Raw genomic sequence first — 14,308 nt, forward strand, 5'->3', positions numbered from 1 at the left:
AAAGTCCATGTATAACTTCTGACACTCCCAAAATTAGCCTACTACTGACCAGAAGCCATACTGATAACATGAACAATGGACTAACACCATATTTTGAATTTTATATGTATTATATACTGTATTCTTACAATAAAGTAAGTTAGCAAAAATAAAATATGAAAATCATAAGGAAAATACAATTACAGTACTGCACTATATTTCTTTTTTTTTAAATTTTGCATGTAAGCGGACCAGCACAGTTCAAACCTGTGTTGGTCAAGGGCTAACTGCAGTCTGATCTTTTCCAGGCTTTTAAGAATCATTTGAAAATACAACTTTTAACAACTTAGAAATAGACATACTATAATTCATTTGGCCATTCTTTTATCACTGAATACATATTTTTTTCATTGATAAACTTCTATGCACAGAAATTTTTGACTGAATCACTAAATTCCTAGGTCAGAAAGTTTGAATATTTCAAATACCCTTGGACCCATATTGTTACATCGATGTCAGAAAAGCTTGTTTTCAACACAGTGCTCCTCCTGCCAGGTGGTAGAGCCCGACTCCCAAGTGCCCTGTATAAAACCACCAATCAGCAACCACAATTTAAATGGCAGCCTATATAGGTTTCAAAGGGCACAGAAGAATGAGGCCAACACAGAGTGATCAAAATGGATTCTTCCTCTCTGTTCTTAAAACATTTTAGAAGTGAAAGGATCTTTTAAAGGCTATCACTCATTCACTTCTGGAAATTTCCCTGCCTGATGAGAATGGTCCATAAATGTTGGGGCAAGGCAATGGAGAAAGAAGTTTATTGGATTCGGGCTCATCTACTTAAAACTTTTTTTTTCCCATCTGTCTTCTTTTTCACAGTTGTCATCTTGCTCTGATGTTTTATTCATTTCATTTGGTAGGACAGACTTCCTCTCCATCACTGATCTGAGTAGTTCACCAACAATTCCCCGGCCTTAGAGGCCATGAAAAAGGGGCCATGTCAGTGTTTTAGAAAAGATCCAGCAATGTAGGGTGAAGAAAGTGTTGGCCACACAAGTTCTGTTAACTGAACAGAGCTAACCCCCCAGCAACAGCTCATTTGTATTATTACATACAGATACTTCTGATGAATGGAGGGAAATGACAGGGCAAGGAAAGGTGGTGTTGTCCCAGCATGGGTAGCTGCTGTCCTCTGAGTGGGACTCACCATAGGGCTGCTGAAAGCTGTGTGCTTGGACAGCATGCTGGCCCGCTTGGCCTCGGCCCGGCTGCCTGTGCGCCGATGTGACTTGGTGCTCTGGCTCCTGTGCATGATGCGAATGCTCTGATGGCTCCCAATGCTGCTGCGCTGAGGCAGCGAGCCCCCTCTGGGCACTGCCTCTTCCTCCTCTGAGTCTGCCTCCTGGTACCTGGCCAGACGCTGGGCTGTAGGGAAAGGCACACAGGGTAACACATCATGGGGAGGCTAGGAAAATGAAACTGATTCAGAGCACTCACCACCCTCACTTTCCCAAAGGCAAGGCCACATTTAATAAAAGTTTCCACTGAGAGATGGAGGCTTTATGTGCACCTACAGTCAACCTCATGAGGTTGATATTCTCCACCCCGCTGCACAGATGAGAAGACTGAGTCTCAGAAAACTTAAGGACCTTGCTAAGTACACAGGATTCAGGAGGGTGGAGAGGACACCCAGGTCAATGTGATGCCAAAGCAAAGATCCTGTGCATTTTGGCACAGTGGCCATTGAGCTCCACAAACAAGTAAGGTATGGACAGAGACAGATTCACATACAGCCCCTCTATTCAGGTGGACCCTAGGTGTGATGAATGTGATTTGGGCAGCAAACAGTGGGGACGAAGGCAGGGCAATGAAGGCCTCTCCCACAGTGTAGCCAGGCTCCAGGCTTTGCCCTTATCCCAGGGTCATGGGGCCACCTGACTCACTAGGGCTGTTAGGACAGATCACAAGTTGAACATCTGCCCTGCAATCACACAAAAATAATAGTTTTCAGTCTGTATTGATGGTGCTTTCCCACGGGCTCTCCTTGTCCAGGGTCAGGTAGGGGGTGGGTATTATCTGCATTCACCTTGTAAGGATGAAGCTCTACCCAATAGGGAGGCTAACAGTCCTTGTGGGATTGCATAGAGTGGACAAATGTCACCAGGGTATAGACCCACCGGCAAAGATCCATTTTAGATGATCTTGACTGCACTGTTACACTTGAATGCTTAGTGGGGCATTGCCCAGCAAAAATCCTTGTGGCCATGTGGCCAGCCACTCGGTGAATCACATGAAGTACATCTGCTCGGTTTCTTGCTAATGAATGGCTCTGAACACATTTTTCTGGCTTTGCCCAGTTTTAGTTCAGCTTATTTCATCATAGGTGAGCAAGGAGGCTATTCATGAGGATTACTCATTCAAAACAAGCAATTGCTAAGAACTTCGAGGGCAAGTCCAGTGCTGGGTGTGAGCACAAAATATCTTAACACAATGTGGCCTGCATAAGGGACAAAGAGGAGCCCTCCAATGCCTGTGGCCTTATATTTAATATCTTTCTTTAGTTAAGACTTTTCTTTCGGGATGAGAAAAACAGAGATAAGGAAAGGTAAGTCAATTATGGTCACAAAACTCAGTAATTGCCAACACCAGGATCCCACTGAGGGAGCTCCTCACCCCAGAAGCAAATCTCCTCCTGCACATCCCACCTGCTCCTGCTGATATAAGTCAGTTTGGTGGTGAATGAACATCAAGGAAGAACAAAGCCTGGACACAGTGCTGTCAAGCTTCTAGGCTTGTGCATTAGGAACTTGGTGTCAACCTCTCAAAGGATATAGCTGCCTATCCCAGGCTCCTGCAGTAGTAGTCAGATGTTAGCCTAAATGTAGCCATCCTTCAGACCACTGTTGATATGACTGTGGTCTACAGTGATGCAGCAATTTCTGACCAACAGTGGCCTGAGCAATGCCTTCAGTGTTCCTGGGGAAGATAAAGGCAAGGAGCAGGTGATGCTTTATTCTAGGCACACTGTGTCACCAGGACAGAAGGTCAGAGGGCCATACCAAGAGTCTCCATGGCTGGTTCAGATATATGTGAACTGGGCTCATCATACAAAGTCAAAGTCATCTGAATTCATTTTACTAATGAGATCTGTGAGGTCAGACCACATAAAGTAACAGCTGAAGATGCTCTTGGCCCCAGGAGCATGTCAATGACTGATCATAGCATTTCTTTCAAACATGCAACGGAGAGGCCTGGTTGTTTTAGTCTTCACCAGAAATGTTTTCCTGTATCTTCCAGAGGCAATGCAACCTTTAGTTTTATAACAAGCATCTAACAACTATCAAAATTTTTCTGTAATCTTAGTTGGGATTCTGCCCATAGAGCCTCAGGTCCAGCCTTCAAAGGCTGCTTCTGACCTGACTTCAGACCCGGGTCTCTGGTTCCTTTACAACTAGGCTGAACTCTGCCTTCAGGCAAATGAGCTCTTCTGCACTAGGCTGAGGAGTTACAGAAGGGTAGAGTGAAAAGGGACAGGTGGGCACAGTCACTGACCATTTACTTTGGGTGGCAAATAAAGTTAAACATAGTGTATAAGTTCCTATGTCTTCTGTTTAATATGATTAATTTTACATAAAGGGCCTTAGTGGGTATCATAATTGTTTTATGAAACTCACAAAAATCCCATGCTTCCTTGAGATCTTTCCTACCATATCCCCTCAATAAATAAGTTTCCTAATGATGACCACGTGCTGACTCCTATACTATATTTGCTTCTGTTACTGTGGCAAGACTTCTTTCATGTTCTCAGATGCTGTTATAGGAAGGAAAGGGAGTCCTGGTTGCAGAGTTGATGGTGCCTCTCAGAGGCGCCACAGCTCCACAAACACTACTGTGGCACAGGGACCCTTATTGTGGTGCCCCTTCCTGACTCGGGTGGGTGGCTGGTTCTAGTCACACCCTCCACTTATGAAGTGGATAGCTTCTCTATGGGATCAGGGAGGACAGAGGCAGCAAAGGATAAGGAAAGGAGAAGTGGGAAGAGTAACATCCTGTAAACTTCAAACAGGAGTAACATTTCTCTTCAGCTTCCATGAACATCATTTTCTAAGGGGAAGAATACAGCATGAATTGCCCAATGCCCTTCTGAGAATTTTTAGTTAATAACAAGAAGATCGATGGGTGACAACAAAAACATCTCTTCATTCTTGGCATGGCAAAGAGACCACATACCTCACTAGTGAGTTCCTCAAGAATGCCTTTCTTGGTTCTCTTGTCTGACAAAAAAATGAGTGTTTAAGCAGATGTCCACCACACTAAGATACTGCAGTGAGTAGGGCACTGTCAGTAAATGGAATTCATTATTTGCTTCTATAAATGCTGCTAAGCTTCAGTCTCCTGGTTGCTCTAACAGCCTATGTTTTAGTCTCTCAAAAATCAGCAATCCCTGAAGCTTATTGTGTGTGTGTGTGTGTGTGTGTGTGTGTGTGTGCGCGCGCGTGCATGTTCATGTGTGCATGTATGTGCACACAGGCACATGTGCATGCAGCTTTTCTACAGCAGCTCCCTGTCCAGCCCAGACTAGGAGTTCCTACCTCGAGACTCACCATTTGCATCATGGGAATATTCTATGCCAGACACAGTGCATCTTCGGAAAACCATCTTATTCTCAGTTAAAGTGCCAGTTTTATCTGAGAAGATATACTGTATCTGCCCTAAGTCTTCGGTGATGTTGAGAGCTCGACACTGCAGCTGCGAGTCCGTTTCTTCATCGTACAACTCTATATCCTGATTAATGAAGTAGACTTGGCATACTTTAACAATTTCAATGGAAACATATAAGGAAATTGGGATCAAAACCTAGAAGACATAAGGCGTACAGGAACAACTGTGAGGAACAAGGAGATGAGAACTAGTCCAATCTATTCAAATGACAAATGACTACAACCACAAGTAAGTAGGGACTATACTGTACCTTTAAGGGCTTAACCAGGTTGGTTTAGAGTCAGTAATGAAAAAGTATTAGGATTGGCAAAGAGTTTAAACTAGGACAGCCTATGGTGTCACTGCAGAGCAGAAATCCACTATCATGTCTGGAAGAATGGTAACCATGGCTTGGATAGAAGAAAGCATTTTCATATTACTAAGTTGTGCTTGAGAGAAGCTATGAAAGGAAAGAAGAGAAAGAGAGAAAAAAAACACAAGGCACAGTCAGAGTCCTTATAAGCAAAGTCACCTTGCACCACAGTGGCAATTGGCCCCCAGGCTCTCCCAGGGCTCCTGGCAACAAGGAGCTGCCCATCCCATGGACACAACCCCACAGTTCAGAAGAGACAGTCTTTCCAGAGGCTGGTTGTGTTGAGGGACAATTTCTGTGATCTTGTACGATATAGAGCAAAGGGAAGAAGGCTTTGAGGAGAATATTCACAGTTACACTTTGACAATTTAAAAATAATCTTCATGAAATCAATGTTTAAAAGACATTTTTTTGAGTAACAGTATTGAACTAACCAGACTAAAAGACTAATTTGGGAAGTTAAATAAGTCTGTTTCCATTCTATGAAGCACATGTGATAAAAGACAGCAGAGCTCCTCTCGTAGGCAAAGGCTAAGCAAATGACCTCTGTTCACTTTGCGTTCCTAGGATGATACTCACTGTCCCTTCCCCACTCTTAAACAGGCCTTTTGGGCATAGACTCTTAATTAGTGACGAGGAGCTGCTCACGAGGCATGTGAACTAATAATACTAATGGTAACAGTAATAATGATAATAAAAACCAATGCTGCAAAATGCAATGTGATATCCTGAATTGAATCCTGGAACAGATAAAAGCACATTAGTACAAAGACTAGTAGAATATGATGCCTAAGATTTAGTTCATGGCAAAGTACCAAAGTTAGTTTCTTGTTTTAGACAATGCACCATGGTAATATAATATGTTCACATTAGGGGACTCTGGGTAAGGGGACATATGGAAACTCTCTGTACTCTTGTTTGTAACTTGTCTATAACTCTTAAAATTATTCCAAAATAATAATTTTGGGTTTTTAAGAAGTAATTGAATGGAAAAATAAAACACAATGATCAAAAACCAACCCCCCAAAGCTTAAGAATTTGAGGAATAGCAAAGGAGAAAGTTAACTTGAAAAGCACCCAAAAAGACCCCATAGAAAAATTAGGTGGAAAAGTAAGTAAGATGTAATACATTAGGCAGGTATATTTGTGGTCCTCCCAGATGCAAAATTTATAAGGAAATTATCAGCAGAGTAAGATGACTTTAAATTCTTACCAGATAAATAAAGCAATTATCATATGGTACTTAGTACTGTTACCTGCAGAACTATTATCATTGTCAAAAATGAGTAAACTGCAGCTGTGACTGGGGATAAAGAGCTGCCATCAGACTCAGGGACATCAAATAATGATTTCTTCTCTTGATACCGCCATACCCACAGTCCATGTCCTATAGCAATGTTCAAAAAGAAACATCATACATCTAAATGTTAAAATAAAACATTGCTACTGCAAATGAAAGCAAAACTTCAAGACTTGACACAGGCACATTTGGCCTCATTAGTCTGCCTTGCCATGTAAGACAGCAAAAACACATGACCAGTACTGGTGGCACCAACAAGCAGACTGCTGGGAAGCACTGGTTCTTAGACTCTTCCTCATATCAGGCATTTCCTATTGCTGGTACTGAAAAGCAAATGGTCATAAGGCAGAAACTGGATATGCGCTGGAAGCTATCAATGGGAAATCCCCAAGAAGATTTTCCCAACATGTGCCTCAGAAAACATCAGTCTTGCCATTTGGCCCTGGATGCTTCCCATTACTAACCTTTGCTACAGATTCAAAATGCACATGTCATAGACTCCCAGAAGCCAAAGGCAATGCACATATTTCATTAAGTGGGTCACACACCCATCTGATAACAGAAATCCCTTTCATGTCCCATACACCTATGTCTTTTACCACTGAGCTCCACGACCACGTCACACCTGTCTGCTTCATGATGGGGGCAGGGGATGTGGTGAAGACCATTTACCCAGAGGTAAAGGCAGCATGCCAGGTCTGAAGGCCATCGAAGGCTGGAGAGTACCACAGCCTGTGTGCAATCTAACTGCTAACCCCTTCTTAGCACCCAAATACTTTTTTTTCCCTCTTCTCATGGAGTTCTCATTAGTAGCATTTGTGCATCTCCTGATATATTATTCTCAGTTTATCACCAGGTTACTACTGCTTCTTCTACCAGAATCATTACTACTGGTGTGATTAAACCATTCTTCCATCCAAGAAGCTGCAAGTTTGAAAAATAGTATCATTTTATCAAGATCTTTCATCTAGGCATCTCTAACATGGCCCATGTTGATACAAATGGCCCTTCAGTCTAAGTGGATGACAAATGTGTGTTTTAACTTTAGAGTTCTGGATCAGAATGAGTCGTCAGTAGCCCACCAGGCTCCCTGGAGGCTGTCCAGCAGTGCCCTCTTATTCATGACCCATGAAGGAGACTTACCGACCGCAGAAAACAGAGACATACAAACGAGGAGGAGGACACACCAGAGCACGTCGCAGTTCATCTGCCTCTCAAGTTGGCTGCGCTTGTAGCGCGGCCCGCTGTTGTTCAGCAGAGCCTTGGTTTCATGTCCTGCAGGGGAGCATGAGGGGCATGGTAAATCAATGCCCAACAGTGAAGTGTGGAGCTCCCTGACTGGTGAACTGAAGTACAGTGCTGCCATCCAATCATACTTACAGGCTAGGCTCAGTCGAAAAAGCAGGGTATAAAATTCATCTTAAATATGTAACCACCATGGAGAAACAATGGAAATAAATAAGCTAAAATGCTGAGAGAACACTTTGGTTAAGATACTAGTAGAAATTTTGCTTCTCTTTTTCTGGTTTTCTAAATTTTTACAATAGATACATGCTGCTTTTATAATCAGGAAAAAAAAGAAAGAACAAGGAGCAACATTCAACAACGTACAGCAGAGGCGGCAAGCCAGCATTGTCACAGACTACCTGTACCACAGCCACGCCTACCTGCATAGATGACCATGCCAACAACAGCTTCCGTGTTTCTGATGGTGCATCCTCGCAACAGCAGGTTTTCTTTATACAGCCCGGCCTTTTTCCCATTGTCATGTATACTGTTGAGGAAAAGGTAGCATGCATCACATGGATGCTTCCAAGCACCTCATGTCCCAAGAAGCACTACCTTGGGGAAGGAAGGCCTAGACGCTGGTCTGGGAAGGGGCATGGGGAACTCCAAGAGTGGGTGGCTTGTCTCAGTGGATCTCTGCAAGAGCCAAGAGGGAGCTGGTGCTCACTAGTAACTGGGCAGGACTCCTAAAATCCTGGAAAATAGGGGTGCTGGGAGGATCTTTTCTTCTAGTACTTAGTCTTGACTCCAGTTCCCAGCATAGGGCACCTAAAACTCTTGTAATTTCCTAAGTGGTAAGAGCATTAGCAGTATCTTTTGTTCTTATATTTGGTCTCTGACTCCAGTTTTTCCTGGCATAGGATACTAAATCCCTTTTAACTTTCTGGGTGATACCAGTGTCTTTTGTTCTAATGAAGCCAGTCTGGGTGGACTCCTGGATGGGGTTTAGTCACCAGAAAGACCAGGCCATGATTAGAAGCTTAGAGTTTTCAACCTTACCGCCCATTCTCTAGAGTGGACAGGGGCTAGAAATTAAGTTAATCACTGATGATGCCTATGTGATGAAGCCTCTGGAACATCCCAATAGTTGGGGTTTGGAGAGCTTCTGGGGTGGCGAACACATGGAGGTGCTGGAAGAGCAGGGTGCTCAGACAGGGCATGGAAGCTCTGCACCCCTTTGCACATACCTTGCTCTATGCATCTCCTCCATCTGGCTGTTCATTTGTATCCTTTATGATATTGTTTTATAATGAACTGGTAAACAGTAAGGAAATTGTCTTCTGAGTTCTGTGACATGCTCTAGCAAATTAACTAAACCTGAGAAGGGGATTGTGGGAACCTCTGCTTTATAGCACATCAGTCAGAAGGACAAGTAACAACTTGGACTTGTAACTGGCATCTGAAGTGAGGAAGTCTTGTGGGCCTGAGCCCTTAACCTGTGGGAACTGACACTATCTCCAGGTGGTGTCACAGGATTGCTTGATGTGTAGGAAAACCCCACAGGTCAGAATTGGTGTCAGCACTGCAGGCCTATTTTCATCACAAGGATAGACCACAGCTAGAGAGGGCAGACCTGGGAGCAGTGAGGCCTAGTTAGAAGTTGGCCAGGGAAGGCTGCCAGGTGGTCTGCCCACTTCCTGCTCATCATAGAGAACACTGCTCCTCATCAGTACCTTGTGTTGTCACAAATACACAAATCCTTCTTTTTCTTTGAGTTTTTATTTAAATTACAGTTAACAAAGAGTATAATCTTAGTTTCAGGTGTACAATATAGTGATTCAAAAATTCCCTACAATACCAATGCTCATCACAAGTGCACCCCTTAATCTCCATCACCTGTTTGGCCCATCTCCCGAGGCTCCTGCCCTCTGGTGACCATCAGTTTGTTCCTACAGTTATGAGTCTGTTTCTTAGTTTGCCTCTCTTTCTGTTTTCCCCCCATGTTCATTTGTTTTGTTTCTTAAATTCTACACGAGTCAAATCATAAGTTACTTGTCTTTCTCTGACATATTTTATTTATGATAATACTCTCTAGCTCCATCCATGTCACTGCAAATGGCAATATTTCATTATTTTTTTACAGATGAGTAATATTTCATTATATATATACTCTATTCTTTATCCATTAATCAATTGACAGACATGTGGGCTGTTCCCGTAGTGTGGCTATTGTAAGATAATGCTGCTATAAACACTGGGGTGCATACATCCCTTTGGATTAGTATTTTTGTATTCTTTGGGTAAATACTTAGTAGTACAATTGCTGAATTGTAGGATATTTCTGTTTTTAACTTTTTGAGGAAGCTCCATACTGTTTTCCACATTGGCTGCACCAGTTTGCATTCCCACCACTAGTGCAGGAATGTTCCCTTTTCCCCACATCCTCACCAACACTTGTTTCTTATGCTGCTGATTGTAGCCATTCTGACAGGTGTTGAGGTGATATCCCATTGTAGTTTTAATTCGTATTTCTCTGATAATCAGTGATGTTGAGCATCTTTTCATGTGTCTGTTGGCCACCTGTACGTCTTCTTTAGAAAATGGTTTCTTAATGTCTTCTACCCATTTTTTAATTGGATTATTTGTTTTTTGGGTGTTGAGTTTTATAAGTTCTTATGTACTTTGGACACTAACCCTTTATCAGATATGTCATTTTCAAATATCTTCTCCCATTCCAAAGGCTGCCTTTTAGTTTTGTTGACTGTTTCCTTTGCTGTGCAGAAGATTTTTATCTTTATGAGGTCCCAATAGTTTATTTTTGCTTTCTTCCCCTTGCCTCAGAAGACATATCTAGTAAGAAGTTTCTACAGTTGATGTCAAGAAGGTTAGTGCCTGTATTCTCCACTAGGATTTTAATGTCTTCCTGTCTCACATTTAGGTCTTGCATCCATTTTGAATTTACTTTTTGTGTATGGTGTAAGAAAGTGGTCCAGTTTCATTCTTCTGCATTTTGCTGTTTAGTTTTCCCAACACCATTAGTTGAAGACACTGTCTTCATTGGATTCCATTCCACTGTCTTCACTGTATTCCATTGGATATTATTTCCTGCTTTGTCAAAGATTAATTGACCATACAGTTACAGATTCATTTCTGGGTTTTGTATTCTGTTCCATTGATCTATGTGTCTGCTTTTGTGCCAGAGCCATACTGTCTTGATCACTATAGCTTTGTCATATAACTTGGAAGTCCAGAATGGTGATGCCTCCAGCTTTACTTTTCTTTTTCAAGATTTCTTTGGCTATTTGGAATCTTTTCTGGTTCCATAAAAATGTTAGGATTGATTGTTCTAGCTCTGCAAAAAATGTTGTTGGTATTTTGATAGGGATTGCATTAAACGTGTAGATTGCTTTGGGTAGTATAGACATTTTAACAATATTTGTTCTTCCAGTCCATGAGTATGGAATATCTTTCCATTTCTTTGTGTCATTGTCACTTTTTTTTTAAGTTTTATTTATTTTGAGAGAGAGAGAGAGTGAGCATGAGCAGGGGAGGGGCACAGAGAAGGAGAGAGAGAATCCCAAGCACTGACAGTGCAGAGCCTGATGCAGGCCTCAAACTCATAAACCGTGAGATCATGACCTGAGCCAAAACCAGGAGTCAGACGCTTAAGTGACTGAGCCACCCAGGTGCCCCAATTTGTTTTTTTAATGTTTATTTATTTATTTATTTACTTATTTATTTTGAGAGAGAGGGTGGGGGGAGGGAGAGGGAGAGAACATGTGAGAGCACAAGCAGGGGAGGGGCAGAAAGCAGGAGAGAGAATACCAAGAAGACTCCACATTGTCAGCACAGAGCCCAAAGCAGGGCTTGATCCCAAGAACCATGAAATTATCCTGATCTAAAATCAAGAGTCAGACACTTAACCAACTGAACCACCCATGTACTCCTTCAATTTCTTTCACAAGTGTTTTATAATTTTTAGTGTATAGGTCTTTCACCTCTTTCGTTAGGTTTATCCCTAAGTATCTTATTGTTTTTGGTGTAATTGTAAATGGGATGGATTCCTTAATTTCTCTTTCTGTTGCTTCATTATTGGTGTATAGAAATGTGACAAATTTAGAAAAGGGAATGGTATTGGTTTCAGCAACATTTTCTATATCCTTTTTTTCTTATAAAAAGTAATACAGTTATTAAAAACATTAATATATTAAATTTTAAATGTGGTACATTCCATTTTATGGGTTTCCCTGTTGTTTTGATTCAGAGAGACAGTCTAAGTATAAGCCACTGGTTTTCAAACTTATCCTCTTGATCCACTACGGATGGCCTCTCGTCATCCATGCAGCCAGAGCACCCCATGCTAGGATCACAGTGGGACAGATATGGTCCTGGAGTCTGAAGAACAAGGGGAGGCCTTGGAGGCTTCTGAAACTAGAGTAGGGGTCCAGCCTACACCAGGCAGTGCCTCCAAAGGGGACTTCAGAAAAGCTACCTTCTCGTATCATCAGTAGACAGCCTCCCCCTCCCACACATGGATAGCCCAAACTCCTCTGTGGTTCTTGAAGCTCACCAAGTACACCTGAAGGTGTTTTCCCTCACACCAATTCTTAGCACAGTGCCACTGACATGAGAATAGAGTTGGTACGAGGAGGTACGAGGTCAGAGGAAGAATACAAGGTTTCTGGGGAAACCATACTTCCTACCACATCTAGACCTTGGTCACTGGAATGATAGGCCAGGGCTGCCATTCAATCTGAGACACAACCCATGTTCTTCTCAACAAGGAAATGAATAAATTTTCTGGTGAAAAAGACAGGCTAAATCATAAAGACAAGGCCAAAATGCATGCTAGGGGGATGCATTTTCCACAAGCCTGTTACTTAATTGATACAGCATCAGTGTTTCTGCAGAAGGTATGCAAAGGAACACAGTGGGGTATTCAAACAACAGTGTGTCTATGCCCCCATTTGGCAGTTCCAGGACAGAATGAGGTTTTGCTTTAAAAAAGATTCAAGACTGAAAACCTCACTGTTGGATAATGCATCAAGACCTCAGTATACATAAGATGGTACATATAAAACACCATTCCCACCTCTGGAATGAAAGATACCTATGGCCACAGTTCTTTTGGTAACAGCTGGAGATGGACACGGTTTCTGAGGGAGAGTAGTAAAAAACAGTTTCAATCAAAGTTTCCATCATGCTTACACAAAATAAGAGACAAACTCAATAAAAACAAGAAAAAACATTTTATATTAAGCCTTCTTTGATATGACACACTTTTTAGCAGCACTGCACTTTCTTTTTTTGCTTAATTTTTTTAATGTTTACTTATTTTGGAAGAGAGCACAGGTTCACGTGCAAGTAGAGGAGGACAGAGAGAGAAAGGGAATGTGAGCAGGGGAGGGAGAGAGACAGGGTGGGAAAGAGCATATCAAGCAGAATCTCAAGAATCTCAAACCCCAACGAGGGGCTCAATCTCACAAACCATGAGGTCATGACCTGAGCTGATATCAAGAGTCAGCCACTCAACCGACTGAGCCACCCAGGTGCCCCAGCAATACTGTGCTTTCTTATCAGACCAAGCCAGAACAGAACTCGTTACCAGCAGGTGCACAGGCCTGTGAAGATTACAGCCACAAGGACAGGCAGTGCACAGACATGAATGGCCTTTCTTGAGTGAACGGGCGTTGCATTAGAAGCGGGAGGAAGGCAGGCCAAACTCCAGAAGGATAGCTGAAGAACAAGGGGAAGGAAGACTATATCCCTGTCTTGGTCTTTTGAGAGGAAAAATACTCTCCAAAGGCAAAACAGGCCCAAGGCCAAGCAGCTATGAGGCCTGATTCCAGGAAGACACACCCCATAATGTTGTCCTCAATACCCACTTCTTTGGTATGGGTTGATGTAAGCTCCCTACCCTGTAATTCATTTGTTGAAGCCCTAACCCCCAGTACCATAGAATGTGACCACATTTGGACACAGAGTCTTTAAAAAGGTAATTAAGTTCAAAAAAGATCATACGGATGGGCTCTAACCCCATGACTGGTGTCCTTATGAAGAGAAATTTGGACACAGAGATAGACAAGCATAGAGGTTAAAACCACATGAAGACAGGGAGAAGACAGCCTTCTGCAAGCCAATGAGAAAGGCTTCAGGAGAAACCAATCCTACTGATACTCTGCTCTCAGGTTTCCAGCCTTCAGAAATGTGAGATAATAAATTTCTGTTGTTGGGGTGCCTGGGTGGCTCAGGTCATGATCTCAGGGTCCTAAGGTTGAGCGCCATGTTCGGCTTCATGCTGGACATGGTACCTGCTTAAAATTTTCTCTCCCTCTCCCTCTGCCCCTCCCCTTGCTTGCGCATGCTTGCTTGCTCTAAAAACAAACAAACAAACAAATTTATTTCTATTGTTTAAGCTGCCTGGTCTATGGTGACCCTGAGCACACTGACACATCCTTTAACATTTCATCTGAGCCTCTGAGGAAAGCTTTTCTGGTTCAAGTCTCCCGGCATCCTGACTCATCAAACCAATCTCTTCTAAATCAAAACTGCCCCAAAGTACAATGTGATGATGAGATAGCTGTTTGGTGAGAATGTCCTGTGCACTGGGAAGCACCACATGCAGGTTCCTTGGGAAATGGCAGAGTTTAGCTAATTAACAACCTGCCTGGCTGCTCTTTCTCAGGAATTGTAATGTCTCCCTGCCAGCACTGGCTGTTAGTAATGGG

The 14,308-nt window shown here is 42.6% G+C and overlaps 1 protein-coding gene across 3 annotated transcripts in view; it reads right to left on the reverse strand.

Annotated features, from left to right (window-relative positions):
• The window catches only part of ATP10A (ATPase phospholipid transporting 10A (putative)), a 177,028-nt gene that overhangs the window by 31,001 nt on the left and 131,719 nt on the right, over nucleotides 1–14,308 (reverse strand). For all 3 annotated transcript variants that reach the window (XM_019434747.2, XM_019434748.2, XM_019434746.2), the window contains exons 4-8: nucleotides 8,021–8,127; nucleotides 7,497–7,628; nucleotides 6,310–6,440; nucleotides 4,584–4,836; nucleotides 1,187–1,404 (exon numbers count right to left, since the gene is read on the reverse strand). In XM_019434747.2, the coding sequence (XP_019290292.2) occupies nucleotides 1,187–1,404; nucleotides 4,584–4,836; nucleotides 6,310–6,440; nucleotides 7,497–7,628; nucleotides 8,021–8,127 (841 nt within the window). The remainder of the gene's footprint in view (nucleotides 1–1,186; nucleotides 1,405–4,583; nucleotides 4,837–6,309; nucleotides 6,441–7,496; nucleotides 7,629–8,020; nucleotides 8,128–14,308) is intronic.

This window comes from Panthera pardus, unplaced genomic scaffold (assembly GCF_024362965.1).
Source record: "Panthera pardus isolate Hobbes unplaced genomic scaffold, ASM2436296v1 HiC_scaffold_24, whole genome shotgun sequence".
Classification (NCBI taxonomy): Eukaryota; Metazoa; Chordata; class Mammalia; order Carnivora; family Felidae; genus Panthera; species Panthera pardus.